Source organism: Larus michahellis, chromosome 1, assembly GCF_964199755.1.
Source record: "Larus michahellis chromosome 1, bLarMic1.1, whole genome shotgun sequence".
Taxonomy (NCBI): Eukaryota; Metazoa; Chordata; class Aves; order Charadriiformes; family Laridae; genus Larus; species Larus michahellis.
In genome coordinates this window covers 105649855-105666459 of record NC_133896.1, presented here as the reverse complement: position 1 = coordinate 105666459, position 16605 = coordinate 105649855, and the positions used below count along the sequence as shown (strand labels likewise).

General features: G+C 37.9%; 1 protein-coding gene across 6 annotated transcripts in view; it reads right to left on the bottom strand.

The window, feature by feature from the left end:
• Positions 1–16605, bottom strand: part of EPHA6 (EPH receptor A6) — a 512920-nt gene that overhangs the window by 378303 nt on the left and 118012 nt on the right. For all 6 annotated transcript variants that reach the window (XR_012588748.1, XM_074597837.1, XM_074597854.1 and 3 more), the window contains one exon: positions 9878–10541. Coding sequence is in view for 5 of the 6 variants with exons in the window: in XM_074597837.1 (XP_074453938.1) it covers positions 9878–10541 (664 nt within the window). In the remaining variant the exon portion in view is untranslated. The remainder of the gene's footprint in view (positions 1–9877; positions 10542–16605) is intronic.

The window sequence follows — 16605 nt, the reverse complement described above, 5'->3', positions numbered from 1 at the left end:
ACCCCAAATTCCTCACCTTTCAACTGAAATGCTTATGTGCTGACCACCACTGTGTGGGCGTAACAAGAACTGTAACAGGAAGTTTTCAGTCTTTGTTAGGTTTTCGTGGGTTTTTGTCAGACCTATACCAGGGTGGGTACATCTGCCACACATATATAGGGAAATCCATCTGCACACAGATTTACAAAAGATTTGTCAGTGAGACTTACACACTCTGTCCTTGTTTCCCACTCTGTCACCCCGGTGACTCACACGTGCAGAACAGCACAAGAACCCCTCGAAAGCTCCCGGCCTCTATCCATCAGCCCCTTTGCACTGACAGCATACAGTCTGGGACCAAAACTGTTGGTATCCCATGTCACAGTCCCAGGACACAGCCACACTAATGTCCCTACAGTAGGGAGACGTGCCACACATGAGCCTAATGCACGGGGGAAATGCGGTGGGTTGATCCTGGCTGGACACCAGGTGCCTGCTAAAGCTGCTCTATCACTCTCCCTCCTCAGCTGGACATAAGAGAGAAAATATAATGAAGAGCTCATGGGTCAAGGTAAAGACAGGGAGAGATCAATCACCAATTATTGTCACAGGCAAAACAGACTCAACTTAGGGAAAATTAATTTAATTTCTTGCCAATCAAATCAGAGTAGGGTAATGAGAAACACAACAAAATCTTAAACCACCTTCCCGCATCCCTCTCTTCTTCCTGGGTTCAGCTTCACACTGATTTTCTCTACTTCATCCCCCAAAGCAGCACCAGGGAATGGGGGTTGTGGTCAGTTCATCACATGTTGTCTCTGCCGCTCCTTCTTCCTCACACTCTTCCCCTCCTCCAGTGTAGCATTCCTGCCACAGGAGACAGTCTCCAATGTGAGTCCTTCCCACGGGCTACAGTTCTTCATGAACTGCTCCAGCATGGGTCCCTTCCAGAGTGCAATCCTTCAGGAACAGACTGCCCCAGCATGGGTCCCCCACAGGCTCACAAGTTCCACCAGCAAACCTCCAGCACAGGCTCCTCTCTCTCCATAGGTTCACAGGTCCCGCCAGGAGGCTGCTCTAGCACAAGCTCTCCACAGGGTCCCAGCCTACTTTGGGCACATCCACCTGCTCCAGTGTGGAGTCTTCCACAGGCTGCAGGTGGATATCTGCTCCACCATTAGCCTCCATGGGCTGCAGGGGAATCCGTGCCCCACCACCTGGAGCACCTCCACGCCTTCCTTTATTGAATAACCTTAGTGGCTGCAGAGTTGTTTCTCTCACATATTCTCACTCCTCTCTCCGGCTGCTGGTTCGCAGCAGGGTTTTTTCCCCCCCCTTCTTCAATATATTATCACAGATGCACTACCACTATCGCTGATTGGCTTGGCCTTGGCCAGCAGCTCTTTCGGGCATAGGGGAAGCTTCTAGCAGCTTCTCACAGAAGCCACTCCTGTAGCCTGCCCAATACCACAACCTTGCCACACGTACCCAATACAGGGGAGGCGGAAATAAAAAAAATAAAATTTTTTATATATATATATATTTATATATTTTTATATATATTTATTTATATATATATGTAGCTAAAAAATCTGCACAGCAAGTCAGAAAATAATAATAAATCAAACAACAATTTTAAAATGTGTTCATTCTATATATAGTTGGATAGATTCACAAATACATTTGTATTTGTATGTGCATTTTATAAGCCTTCCACAAATTTGTTTCCAGTGGTATTAAAAGTCTTGCACGTGATCATCAGTGGAGTATGCTTCTTTCAGCAGAGAAAGAACAAATAACTGTAATTTACTATGGGCTGCTGCTAATGTCACATCATGTAGCTGTATTACTGAGTCATACACGTCACCAACAAAATCAATCACTGCAGTCCCTTTAACAATTTTTGTCTACTGTTTATCAAGGATAGCTGGTAGGATCAATATCCAATAGTATACACTAACACAAAACCTGAGGCAAGACATATAGTAACCAGCGTGCATTTGCTTCTGAAACCTCACGTCTATGTGTACAAGCAGAAAATAGGGACAGTTTTTCAGTTTGAAACTTGCTGTTTAACCTAAGCTGGCTTCCTCGTTTCATTGTCAAAGTGGGTTTCACACAAATACTATACTTCAATGTGCATTTCGGAATCAAAGAGAAAAACAGTAATTTCCCAGGATTAATTCAGTTTGCAAATAAGTTTCCTATGTATGCATACTTTATTCAGCTGTAGTTAGAAAGAATCAAAGCTTTCATTTGAATTTTTACAATCAAGTATACTGGAAACCAGGTTATGGTGGGTATTGTAAGGTTCCTTATTTGCTCAAAATAAGTCAGTATGATGTGACAAGAATGTGCAAACAACCTGTGTTCATTTAGTATCAGTATAGCTTCCTTGCTACGTAAGAATCAAATTAATAGGGGCTTTTTGCTTGTTTTTTAAATCTCCACTTTTGAAGCAGCACCCCTTTCCAGCTGTTTTGTCAAATTTGTTGTATTACAGTTTGTCTGACTGAACAAATCTGCAGATGTCTGTAGATTAAGTAAAAAGGGTTGGACCTGAGCTACAACATGAATTTATACAGCATTGAGACTCTTCTGGCTGCTAACCCAGGCAGCCATTGAAAACAGGTGCCCTTAGTGTTAATTCCCAACATTTTGCTGCAGTAAAATAAAAACATTAATTTCAGTAACAAACTTAAGAGATCTCCTTGGTTTTAAGACACTGAAAAGAAGATATCATAATGCTATGATTAAGAAGAACCAAAACCACACAAAAACCATGCATATCTTTGAAAGCTTTGCAGAAGCTATCTTAGTACCCAGTGTATAAGAAAGGGCCCAAACATATAATTTAAAAGAAATATAAAAGTCAAACTAACCCAAAAGCATATAGAAAAAGGCAAAGTGATTGAATACAGCCAAGTCAGATCTCTTCAGACCAGTCCAACTCACTAAAAATTTATCTTCCTGATACTAAATGCTACCACAATCATTTCACATGGTCCACCGCACATCCTTTTCCTCCTACTTCAGCTAGGCAACAACGTTATTTTTAATCCACACTAATTGCAAGCCTTAAGGACAAAAGGGTTCTTTATGTGTATGTAGAAAAAGCACAGTGCAAATGAAAGAGATACAGAATGAAATAGCTTGCCATATGACCTGGCATTTAGGAATTAAAAACAGTACGTATGAACATAAAAGTGCTACCAGTAGTGTTCTAATGTGCCTCTCCCAACAGATAATCACTTAAGTTTTAGTCTACTGTAAATGTATACTCTTTTTTCTGAATTCTACAGTTCCTGAGTTCAGATCAAGTCAAATTTTTGCAGTATGTTAGTAGTTATCTGTGATTAATTATATTCAGAAGCTTTGAACAAGTCATTATCAATTGCTCTTCTATATTGCTACCTACAGACTTGTGATTATCCACAATTTATAATTTTTTCATGCATGTTCTTGGATTGCACCAAAAACCTCTTATTTAGTTGTTCAACCTAAAAACTGGATGTAGAAATGTCAAAGCTCAATGCCATTTTATCCTTATTCAGAATTCAAGTTAAAATATGCAGTGAGTGTTCACAGATGCTGTGTAGCTTTACAGAGGCTAAAGAGTAGGTTTTCCAATGGAAAACATGTATCACTAGTAGTCACGAAGGCCTTAAGTAATTCCATTGAAAACACTGAAATCTAAAGCTCTTCAGACTCACATAAATTATGTAAAATAAACCATCATTTCTTAAGCGCAGTAAAATGGTGTGAATGCCTTCCAGAGCACTTGCGTATTTAGGAATTTGCTATAAATTCCAATAAATGATATAGCTGTTTGCTTTAAAAAAAAATACAAACAACACAACTATTTAATAATTCTTGGACTTGCACAGTAAGTCACAGATACTATTTAAAAAACTGTGATATACAGCTCCCCTCTCTAACACCCAAGAAGGGGGAAGAATTCAGTGAATTTTGTAGCCTTCTCATCCTCCCTGCTCTCTGGGATGTCATCAAGATGCCTGCTAAACCAAACACACCGTGTAACGGTGCAGAGGAAACAAAGGATAATGAAGAATAACCATGGAGTTGATGCTGACAAGCGTATCGCCATGCCTGACCACTCTTTCTAACCTTCTTCATGTCACCTCTGGTGTTACCTCTACACATAGTCCCACCTACCTCCCCCCTCCTGCTCCTTCACAAATTGACACTGGCTTTCTGCATGACATTGCTGCATGTGCACACTGCCATGACTATCTTTGAGGTAGGCTCACTATGAGGTCTCAGTTGAAAGGAGGAAATTGCAATCAAAAGGAGGACATTGAAAGGCTTCAATTAGAATTATTTTTTATTTAAAGTTGTATGCTTGTATTATCATTCTTCCTACTTGTCTGCCCCCGTATTTTGAAAGGAAAGAGGTCCTTAAGGGTGTTGAAGCAAGTCCACATAGCTGCAGGAAACCCCAGGACCTCCTGCACCTATCCCATTTCACAACAGAGAATGAACAGTCAGTGGATGTTCTCAGTCCTTCAACTCATTCAGCCTCTGACAAATTCCCATCTCTGGCTATCCAACAGAGTCGGCAGGGAACTGCACCCTTTATCGTAGGGGATCTACTCCAGTAGAAGAGATCTACTCCCAGCTCTGCTGCAGGAGGGACTCTCCGTGATGGAAAGATTTTCTCTTAAAAAGATAATTTGCAGTCTTCCAAATTAAAATTTTATCTTATTGTGCTTGTGCTCCCCCTCCCCCCCCCCTTTTTTTGATAGTCCAACTCTTTCTATGCTTTTCCTTTACAGACCTTCCTTCAGGCTAGCAAAGAAGGGTATATCTCCTGAGTAAATAAATACCCAGGAGAAAAAACAAAAGGAACCTTACACAATACTGTATCTCTGTAACTATAAGGAAACTTAGGGTTCCAGTGTACATATTTTTTTTCCTTTCTCTGTTTTCATGCCAGCAGACAGGTAAAGCATGGCTGTTATCATTAACTTCTTAGTTTCTCAGTAACAAACATAAGCTATAGGTACATATATGAGGACAAGGTGAGTTCATATTTGCAAAATGAAAATATTTTTGAATTGAATTAGATGAAATGGCTGGAAGATTGGATGCCAAGGTAGAAATCCTAACACCAAAACATTATGACAAATCTGAGTAATGAATAACAGAAAGAAGTGTTTGTTCAATTAAACAAACGCTCAATGTGTTGAGGCATTAGTTTCCCTAGGAACTGTTGTTCAGTCAACTAAAGTTCAAAGAATTTGAACTTTACATTCCCACTTCTAATTATATTTGTTTTAATTAAAATAAACTAGGTAAGTCTATCAATGACTGTTGTTTTACATTTTAAAAAATTCTTCAACAATACTGCAAACATCCTTTAGGGGGTGGGGGGTTCCTGAGAATATTCCTCAAAAATCAATCAACATTTTACAGTTAGAATAATTTCTACATTCTGCTTGATTGGTTAAGACTCTAAAATAAATTCTAAAATTACTATAACAATTAGTGTTTGCTATATATAATTGAATTTTTCTCTGCAATTAATTGCTAACCTTGAGTAATTCAGATAATTTTTAGTAAATCACTAAAGAATCAGACTTCAGTTAACAGTCACCCAATTTTTACTATATCATACCTAAAACGAACTGAATTGTCGTAATTAAGTTTATATAGTGTTCCTTGTCATGATTGTTACTTTCTGTGTAAAAAAACCCACCCAAAGCCCCAGTATATACACTAGTTAAATTTAGCACAACTCTTGTCTTGGACTGATGTTTAGAGAATATATGACATTGAACTTGCTATTTTTAATAGATGTTTATTAGAACCCTGTGCAGCATCTCCTCCTCCTCCTACGCTACTATTTGTGAATGGGGCTGGTACCAATGATTTAGCAAAGCATTTATGATTAGCATTACCAAATTATTGATACTAACTTGTTTAAGCGTTAGAAAGAGAAGGAGGAATATGTGAATGCTATTGCTCATTCAGGATTTTGAGGAAAAAAAATAAATCTTGAAAGTAGATTCAAATCAAAGAGCAACAGATTGTTTACACAATCAGAGAAGATTGCATTTTTTCAGGTTAGGTTATGCCATTAAGAAACATATGTGACACAAATAACTGTGAACTGCTTGCAATCAATGTGACTTTTTCTCCACTGACTTCAGAAAAGGAAGACAGTCCCCAAATTAATGAAAAATTCTCTATCAATGCATCTCTGAACTGTTCCATACACACTGGGGTATACATGTAATAAGTATAGATATTTTAATCCAGTGAATTCTTCGGATAACTGTCACTCTGAAATTATGCTTTTAAAAGCAAATACAATGGATAGGGAATACTGATAGATTCACAGACAAAGAGAGATAAGTATAAAGCCAACATATATTGAAATAACCGAAGCGTTGCCAGTTAGGTTGTTCTCAACTGCCAGAATCTACTTTACTTGCTTCCCTATGATTTTAACAGCAGTGGCAGAACTGATGAAGGACTTTTTTATTCCCATTCGTGCTGCTTTGTGAAACTATAAGCAATGACAAAGCCAGAATATAATTCCTTATACTACTTACTATTTCCTGCATAGAGAGCATATATCTCCACAAATATCAAAACACAAATTTATTTTTTTATTTCTGTGACAGATAAGCCATATTTGCCACGAGAAGCTTATTATTCCCCACTGAGCCATGTGCTGGTGTATACTTCAATATTTGACACCATTTGCAAGTAGGAAAAAATATTCAACTATTGGCAAGTGTTGCCCACCACCCAATTACTTGCCGGAACAGATTTCAAAATACAAAATTATTATTTTGAAAGTTATTTTCACGCAGAAGAACGAACAGTTATCAGTTTTGAGCACGTCACAGAGTACGTCTACGAGAAGCACTGACAGAATGGCATCAAATCCTTCCAAGACTCAGATTTGTAACTCCAGCAGTGGAAAAGCTTTGGGTTGGGATTTGGGGGAGGGACCTAAAAGACCTGAAGATTGTATTAAATACACCGCAGGTTGTCTTAGCAGATTTAGATGTAGTGGCTTCTCCCTCTCCCCTCACCTGTCACCCCCCACAACACCCCGCTTCCACAAAGAGAAGCTAAATGTAAGTTTTACAAATTTTCCCTTAGAAAGTTAGTAATGTTCACCTATTGTACGATTTAATGGGTCTGAAAGAGTTAGTTCAAGATGTACAAGTGACAAATCTTTTAAACTCTAAATTTCGGATTTGTGTCTCAGACAAAAGGCAAAGTCTCAAAATAGGACATTATGGCTGTCTGAAAGATTGCTATCAACAAAGGTAGTGGTCTCAGTTCAGTTCACAATGCTCAAAGCAGTCACATTGTAAAAACACATTCCCAGCTGCCCAAACATGCACCTCCACCAGCAGCTTTGGCATGGGGCTGCCTGACAGTAACCCTTCCAACTCATGGTTGGAGAGCAGGCACTAGTGCAATTAAGTTGTTGCTCTTTAGTTCTGAAAGCATCTTACACATTTGGGCTTGCCTTAGGCATGGCACTCACGAAGGAACGCAAGACAAATACAGTTTGAAAAATTGTCAGAAAAAGTAGTACTAACATTAAAACACACTGAAGATGACTAAATGGGCAATATCAGACACCTATGAAAAGGATTTCAAAATATATATGGAAGCTCTATTAGATTATAGCTTTCCAAATTAGTAATTTGTTACCCTTGGGGGAAATAGATAAGAATATGCAGAGACTCATGGCTTTGGGTATTCCATTTCATTCAAGAGGCACCTGTTCAGCAGGAGACTGGACTGCCAATTGAATGAGTGAATGAAGGCAATGCATAACAGAAAAGTTTCCTGACATTTTTTGTGGGCTTTTGTTGCCCGTTATATTGCTTACGTAGAGTTCTACAGTATGACTCACTCATGTAATGGACAGAAATTCATTGAGCATTAACGTCTTGAAGAAAATCCTTATCCCATTAAGTGAAACCTTTTGACCTCGAGTAGAAAATTATACTTGCTTCCAGTAACAGCAGTGTCAAAATTTTATCTTTGCAAGGAGTATATTTTGATAATTAATGCCAGTGAGATCAGACAAAGTGAATTTCATTTTCTAATTACAATGCATAGTGTGCTTTAAAAGCTCTATATTATCCAAGGTTGCTGCGCAGCTTGCCTAATACCATCAAATCTGAGGAGCTCTTGAGCAAAATACTCGTGTAATGGCAATGTCACTTCTCTAATTTATGGATATGGACTCTTTCTCTTCCTTTTTACTCCAAAGCGAATGTTGAACCAAAGCAGACTGGTATTTCAGTGGCTACTGAGGCTTTCTTTACAATCATTACTACAGAAGGAGTACCTTATTCTCAAGTCATTGTGAAACTATTACGTGCAGTAGAAGAGAACATACAATGTACACATATCCTTTAGTAACTCTTTCTGAAGCTAACAAAACAACTAACTTCTAAGAAACTGTGCAACGTGAAAAGATGCACACTTTTTATGATTAAGTGCCACCTATCCAGCAGCCCTGGCCAGTGGAAAACAAAAGTCTCAACGTGCACATTCTCCATGGATAGTACTCTCAAATTGAATCCACAAAAGCTCAGAGTCCTGGGCTTTACTCAAGTACACCACAGCATTTACATTTTAGCAATATATTCATGTTCTAAACAGCACAAAAGTTTAAGTAATCTGAATTTTTCCATTTGTGCATGAAATCCAGTTATCACAAAGTTGGACAAATGCAACCACTCTTTCAAGAGTGACAGGGGGTTAATGAACCACAACAACACTTGGATCGTGCAGAAGACATGCATTTTGCTCCTGCAAGTGTTCACTGTCCTGCCTATGGAAGTGAGGGGCTGATAAGGGAAGAAAATACATTTCCCTTTGTAGTCATCTCCAAGTTGAAACCTTGATTTGAAACATCCTTAATTTGATGTCATTATGACAAGGTTCACTGCTATGTTGTTCTATACATACCAGCAGAGAGTGTGATCTCTGCAGAATTCTTGAAGAGAAATCACCAAGCACAGCTATCCTCAGAGAGACAATTCTTAAGATACAAGAATGTGGCAAACAACATTCAGCAACTAACTGATTTACTGACACCTGCTTCACAAACAATCTGTCTTACTACATTTGTGCATTAGTCTCTGAAAAAACAGTCCTAGATATATATCGTTACTTATATATTTTATCGTTACTTATATATATTACTTATATATTTTATATATATATATATACACATTTATACATTTTATCATGGTTTTGAGCACTTTTGCTTTTAACCTTTTGCATTAACTCCAAATAGGGCCTCAAATGTCTCTGATTGAACTTGATACCTATGGATTTTCTACTACGTTAACATGCATGTTATTCATGGAGGCAATTAAAAACCTTTGTTTTACAGAAGCATGAGTATCAGGTGAATTTGCCTCCTCTGTCTTTATGTGCTTACAGAAGAGATGAAGTCTGAGTTAAATGACTAGATTCCTTTTTAAGCATATGGAGGAAGAAAGATTTTTTTTTTTTTCTCAGTCACTGCTCATCTTATCCTGTGATAGATATCTAAAACACAGTAGAAGAATCCTGCTCCAAAACACGCACTTTTCTACCCTAACGACAGAAGGGGTCAAGGCGACTAGCTCACCTGCACACATGTAACACTGTGGGCACCTACAGTTAGACAAAATAAAGGTCATCTTTAGTAGCTAAATGTTCTCTTAGGAATTCACAATATCATAACTTCAAATAACCTTGCTTATTTCCTGGAGAAGAGACACTCTTTGAAAATGTGATACAATATTTCCAACATATGACGAGCTACTTCCTGTGCATATTACATCATAAGACCTTTTTTTCTTTTAATTAAAAAAAAAATTAAAATCAAACAGTGTTTTCTTACCATGGCAGGAGCCATCCACTTCTTCATATCCTACACTGCAGATGCATCGTCCTAGAGGCACAAGCCAATCCCCATCTGCTCCACAATACAATTTTGGAGTATCACGTTCCTCAGCGCTCTTCACACAGGAGCCCCGTACTTCCACCAAAGAGGAAGAATCAACCCTTGGAATAGTATCAGGAAACATAGCCAAATTACGGACCGTGAAAGGGCACTTTTTGTAATAAACACGGACTGAGACCAAAGCAATGCATGCTCCAATGTCCTGAAAAGCAAGATAAAATCCTTTCTTGTTTATTGGCCCAACCTCACGAACTTCTGTGTTGAGTTTAAGAATGCGGTCACCCAAGTCCATCTGGGTAAAGCTCTCATCAGCGGCAATAGTATCAATTTTAGTGTACTGGTTTGGCTTGAATTTTACTCCATGAGACTCATCTGACTCCATATAGTAGAGATTGAAAGTTTCCTTGCAGGTTCCTAGTACCCACGGAATACTGTTGCAGTCCCTCAGGGTAAACTTCATTTCCACATAAATCTTCTGTGCAGCATCACGGGAGATCCAGTTTGTTCGAAGCCAGTTGTTTTGGTTTGGTTCCATCACATTACATACCTGGTAAGTATGAATGGGACGATTGTATTCATCCATTTCTGTTATGGCATCCCACTGAAAAGGAAATAAAATTGTTTGAAAACTAAGAATAATACGTATTATGCATATACACAGTGCCCATGTATACACATACACATGCCCCATGTATATGCACCTATGGCTTAGCTATTTACTTGAATTTGAGTGGAAAGACAGTAGTTAGAAGCAGATACCAACTACAGAATGGTACAACAAGTTTTATTTCAGAAACTCTACAACAAATTTTTATTTATAGAAACATTTGAAAAAACCCCAATGTGGCTCACTCAGCAGGAGACAGAAATACTTGCCACGTTTATATTAGCAAATTTACTAAGTCTGAGAACATTCCTGGGCATGTCATTCAATCATCTATGCCCTCCAAAAAAAATGCTAGAACAGTCCTGTTTGGCACTGGCCAGGCACCTGCAGCAGTTGGTAACTGGGATGCAGCTGCTCTGGTTTGGTGGGTCTGAGGTCTTTGATGTAGGTTCTCCTGGTTTACACAATGGTCCTAGAAACATTTAACTGTATATATATATAGATGTTACACCTCTTGCTCCATAGGGTCTGTATTACACTTATTTACAGAAAAAAGAATATTTAAAAAAAAAAATCTCACAGGCAACATGACGTTGTTGTTGCCTTCATAAATTCTCTTTCTTTCAGCTCAGAGGTAAAGGAGGAATTTCTTTTCCTCTTCCCTTTCCACCCCCCACCCCGAGGTTTTACATTACATCAACTTCACTAAAGTGTTCCCAGATTCTCATGAAAGCTCCTGCATAGAAGCTCTCAAAATCATAAAGCTTCGAAAAATTATTCATGTGCTACAAATGAAAGCCTTAGGCTACAAAAGCCTAATTTATTACATAATCTGCTACTCTAAAGGATTACCAACATCCCCAAAGCAGCTTCAATACAATTGAGTCCGCTTTCCACTAGTTATCGTTCTGTATTCAAACATGTTGTGTCCCACCAGAAGTTTTAGCATGGCTTTTAGATGTACTGATGTCTTATGTCATTCTAGAAGTAAACTGACATATCAAATAAACCAAAAACCTGTTCAGAAATATCACCCAAAACACTTGACTACATTTTTATGTAGTTTTAATGCTATGAAACATCAAAATATACATTATTCATGTTCATGGTTTAGCATACTTGGAATAGATTTATTATGAGTCCGTATTTAGTCAAAATTATTTGCTTGTAAAAAAGATACATAAGCTAAAAATTGAGAAAGTAGAAGTTGAAAAGTTTATGGAGTATTTTCCACTCATCAATTTCCTCAATATTTTGCAGTTACTTTGGTTAAATTCACTGTATGGCATTTTAAGAATTTATATTACTCACAGGTATACACACATAACAATGCAAAGCATACCTTAAAATCATGCACAATATGCAATTCTGATTACAAAAACAAGATATGAACCTTACACATCATTGTTCAAACAAATTCAAATTCTGTTAGCCCCATGATACGTCAACCCCACATATCTTTCTGCTCTGATACGCACAGTATCAGTATTTTTAAAATTAAAGTTGCACTCCTGAAGATGCATTTTGAGTATTTGAGCAGCTGAATATTCATAGTGCCTACTGACTTCCGCATTATAAAGAAGGTATGGTTGGCTTGTGGCCTACTGGATTGAGAAAATATAGGAAGTACAAGTTCAGTTTACCGTTTGTAAACAATGAAGAGTTATACATATCACCATTTAGAAATGTGTAGAGAAAGACTTTATCTGTTCATCTTTTTCCGTGACAGAGGAAGATATCACTTCAGAGTTAGGTCCTCATTTTCAGAAAAACTCCCAGATATCAGATGACTTCTAAGGCCCAGGTGAACGTGTAGAAAAACTAGCTGGCTTTACTTGAAGTTTTAAGAACAAATAATGCCACAACATGGAAGTTGTAAGATGCACACCTCCAGAACCTTTCACAAAATGTGTTGGGGAAGGGGTTGGGAGGGGAAGGAAAGAGTGCACCGTCTTTGGGAGTGAACTGATCCATTGTGGTGGAAGCAGCAGGGGGGAAAAAAAAAACAAAACAAAACCACAAACCTATGGTTCCATTACCCTGCAAACTTTGATTTTTTTTACAGTGGCTGGAATTCATGTAGGAAAAGGCATTCCAAGTGCTGCTCGATGCAATCAGAGGATTGGGATTCGTGGTCACTGCAGCACGTACCTGGGAGCTATGCAGAAAAACAGAATCATAGAATCATCTAGGTTGGAAGGGACCTTTAAGATCATCGAGTCCAAATAGGGTAAGTGAAGCCTTTTACAGGCCATCACTTTTGGGGATTCTTCCTATCACAGCAAAAATTATAACCTTGCCTGAAGGTCCTGTCCTAAGAATCACAAAACATACTTCTTACAATAGCTGGACAACGGCAAATAATTGGCAAACAATCTGCTGACACTTCAGAGATTGTTATAAGGCCAAGGGCTTTTGGCCTCTGAGAATTGCACACATTCAGAAAGGTCAAAGCTGCCACCTCAGCATTTATGGTAAGACCAGAACAAATTCAGATTTGGTCAAAATTGTATGTTGAAGAGCTAATTAGCGCAGGGCTTCTTGTGCCATTGTCCCCAGATTGACCTGTAGCAAGCAATATAATAACACAATTAAATCTTGCCTTTGGGAGAGGAAAAGGGGACTTTCATGCTCTGGTCAGCCAGGTCTCTTTTGCCAAGCATGAGCCCACACAGCTTGAATTGATTCAAATTCCACAGCCATAAAGAATTAAAAAAAAAAACCTTAAAATTATTTTTTCATTTAAAATAAAATTAATTAAAATCCACAGCTCCAAGCCTTAAAATGTCACCGTAAGAGATTCTTTGAAAACAAAACATGTAAGTCTCTCAGACACTGATCCCCATTTTGCCTACCATATCTGTTACAAGAGCCAAGGACATACCACTTTTCACATATAAAACATGTACTGTAAGTTTAAGCATTATTACACAAATTTGTGTTATACACAAATATAACCACAATGTAGATTTAGTAAAAGAAAAACGAACAGCAGCGCAAAAGGTTTTCTGCATTTATTTCTGTATCAAACCACATTAAAGGGAGAATGTGCTACGTGCTCCAGAGAGGTCTCAAAAAAAAAAAAAAAAAAAACAAAAAACCAACAAAACCACAAAAACACCAAAAACCCACAACCCAAAACAAAACACCACCCCAAGAACTACCAACAAAAAAATAAAAAACACTCTCCATACACCAAAAAACCCAACCACAACCAAAAAACCAAGCCCTCAAAAAGCCCACACAAAACAAAAAAATCCAGAAGAAGAGAGTAGTAGGTGGGACAACAATGTAATTTTTAAAATACAGAGCAGTCTTCAGAACCGGAGGAAACTAGTTTAAAGCAAAAAAAATTCAACGTATTACTGCCTCTTAAAAATATTAATAGAGAAGAAATCCAACATATCCTCCCCTTACCACGAGATTGTCTTCAGAAATATTTATATATTCACTTTGAATCAATATCTCGATTTGAACTTAGAAATTAAGGCCCTGAAGTTAGCTGCTAACCCTGTAGTTAATAATATAAATCTATTACTTCTGTAGGAAAGGAAAGGCTCAGCACTTCAATAACTGGCTTAAAAGAATGAAACAAGATGGATTGATCAAACATGGACAGTGCTTTAGTTCATTCAAAGCAGACCTTGCGTGCTTCACGCCTGTGACTTTCCATTGTGCTCCCAGACTGCCTGCTGGCAACTCTCAATTTTAAGAATTCACGCATCGGGCAAGAAAAACATTTAAAGAGCATTTGCAGAAATTTTAACAGGAGTAGTAGTCAATTCATTATACATATAAAATATATTCAAAACCAAAAAGTTAACGTCTAACGTTTCAACCTCGCCATCACACCCAGACATACTGTGTGAGGTGTGCTTACAAATATACCTGTGGGTTTGTTGGCATGGGCTCTTAATTACTAATGCCAGATATTGAGTGCAAATGAGATAAATTCTACCACCTCAAACATCAATGTAATTTACTGAAAAGTCTGACACAACTGTGATAGTCTGACAAGGACACATTCTTCCTGTGTGAAATACAACCTACTTTTAATTTTATATAAGTGTTGCATTTTTTCTTCTGATAAAAGCAGACAGGAGATAGTAAGCAATAGTTAAATTCAGTGCAGACAACAAAAAGCTAAACAATTTATCAAACACACACTGGCTTTCTTCTAGGTGTATTTCATGTTATAACTCCTAATTAATTAAATGAAAAGTATTTATAAACATTTTGGGTGTGCAAAACTATTCTTCACTTAAATCTTAAAAACAAATGAACGTAAGCATATCATTGGTGATGTCTGCATGAGAATGCGGTACCTCCCCCCAGAATACCTAACCTGAAACACAGAAGCTGACAGTTTGGACTTCCTTCAAACCAAGGCTCTTGGTGTCCCAATGCACTGCATTCTTTTCAAAATTTTTATTACGTTCCTTTGAAACAAAGAAAACCTCTGATAATGTTGATGGAAGTGGCAGCAGTGCAGAGTAGTTCCAGGACTTATGAAGAAGAAATGTCAAAAAGAGGGTTTGGAGGAAAGACTTCAAAAGCCTATTTTAACTGTAGTCAACAGCAGCACGGTTGCTGCTGTTACATTTTACTTTCACATTGAGTGAAAGTAAAAGTAATTTGCATTGAGGTTACATTTTACTTTCACAGGTGGCATAAAGGAGGAGTAAGTGTCACTAAAACAGAAGAACATGGAATTTGAAGATTAGTAGAGAGAAGATTTTAAGATTACTTGTCACATTTAAGTACAAAATACGAGACTGGGCTATAAACCACACTGAGACTTTAGTCTGATAAAAATCTCAGCTGTTTTCATATCTCTACAAGCTACTTTACAACCTTTCTGTTTCATTTTAGAACTTCACTAATATTTAACAGCTGTACAGAGAACACTATAAAGAAACAATTACTTAATGTAAGTCTTCTACTAAATAGATATAATGCTAAAATCTGTTTTCAGTGTTCCCCACTTTTTGTTTTTCTTATTTTAAACCAAACACTGCAGACTTACAAAATCAGCAAGAGCCATTTATTACAATTCAGTAGGTTATATTACCAAAGGCTGTATGAACATTACAAAAAGAGAAATTGCATTTCACATATTTTAAGTTATTTTTAAACACATTACTGTCTGATAAGAAAATGCCTTAGTAATACCATGCTACAGAAAAGTAAACACAGCCACCAGTTTCAGCCTGATAGAAGCAGTCATAACTTCTCTGAAGACACCAGTTATTCAGCCAAATTCTGAATCTTGACTTATTTTTAAACCATGGTGAGCCTCTTAAGAAAACCTTTATTCAGGTCATATTGCGCTGCCTAAACAAGACAGATGTTAAATTGATGATTGGCATGATTTGCCCAGTACTAGCCTTATACAACGTTGGATTTAGAGGAGGAACACAGAACAGAAAGGACTGAGAAGCTATTAGCTTGCTCTGCTGTCACCTCCCAGCCCTCTGTGGCAGCACCATAAAGTCACAAATCCCCACATCAGCCCTATGTCTCCTCTTTGACTTCCAGTCCCAGGAAAGCAGTCATAGCACTGCACCAGAGTCGGGAATAGCGCATCTTTTCCCACATGAAGACCTGCACTGCAGGCTCTTCCCCACCATGTCACTTGAGCCTCTCACTTCCCACGCTGGCAATCTCCACTTGCGTAGAAGCAAGGCCAAGCAGACTCTCACTATTTAGCACTCAAGAATTCTTGCGCTCAAAGAATTCATTACAGTATTTTATTTGTATGTCAAACTTTACTGTAAGAAACTTTTCTAATTAATAGGGGTAGTTATATCAAGCAATTGAAAGTGTCTATTTCATTACGAGTTGATATCTTGATAACTTCACACGTAGTGAAAGACACTTTTCCCACAAGTTGTCACACTGCTTGATGGATTAATAGTAGGTTCTTAATCTCAGATAACATTTATTCAAGCACTGATCCCAGCTGCAGTTTGGTAATCCAGGACAGCAGTTTTAGCATCTTGCACAGCTCAAGATTCTTCTTATTAATAGTTTACTTAATTTAAAGGAAAAGGTAGGG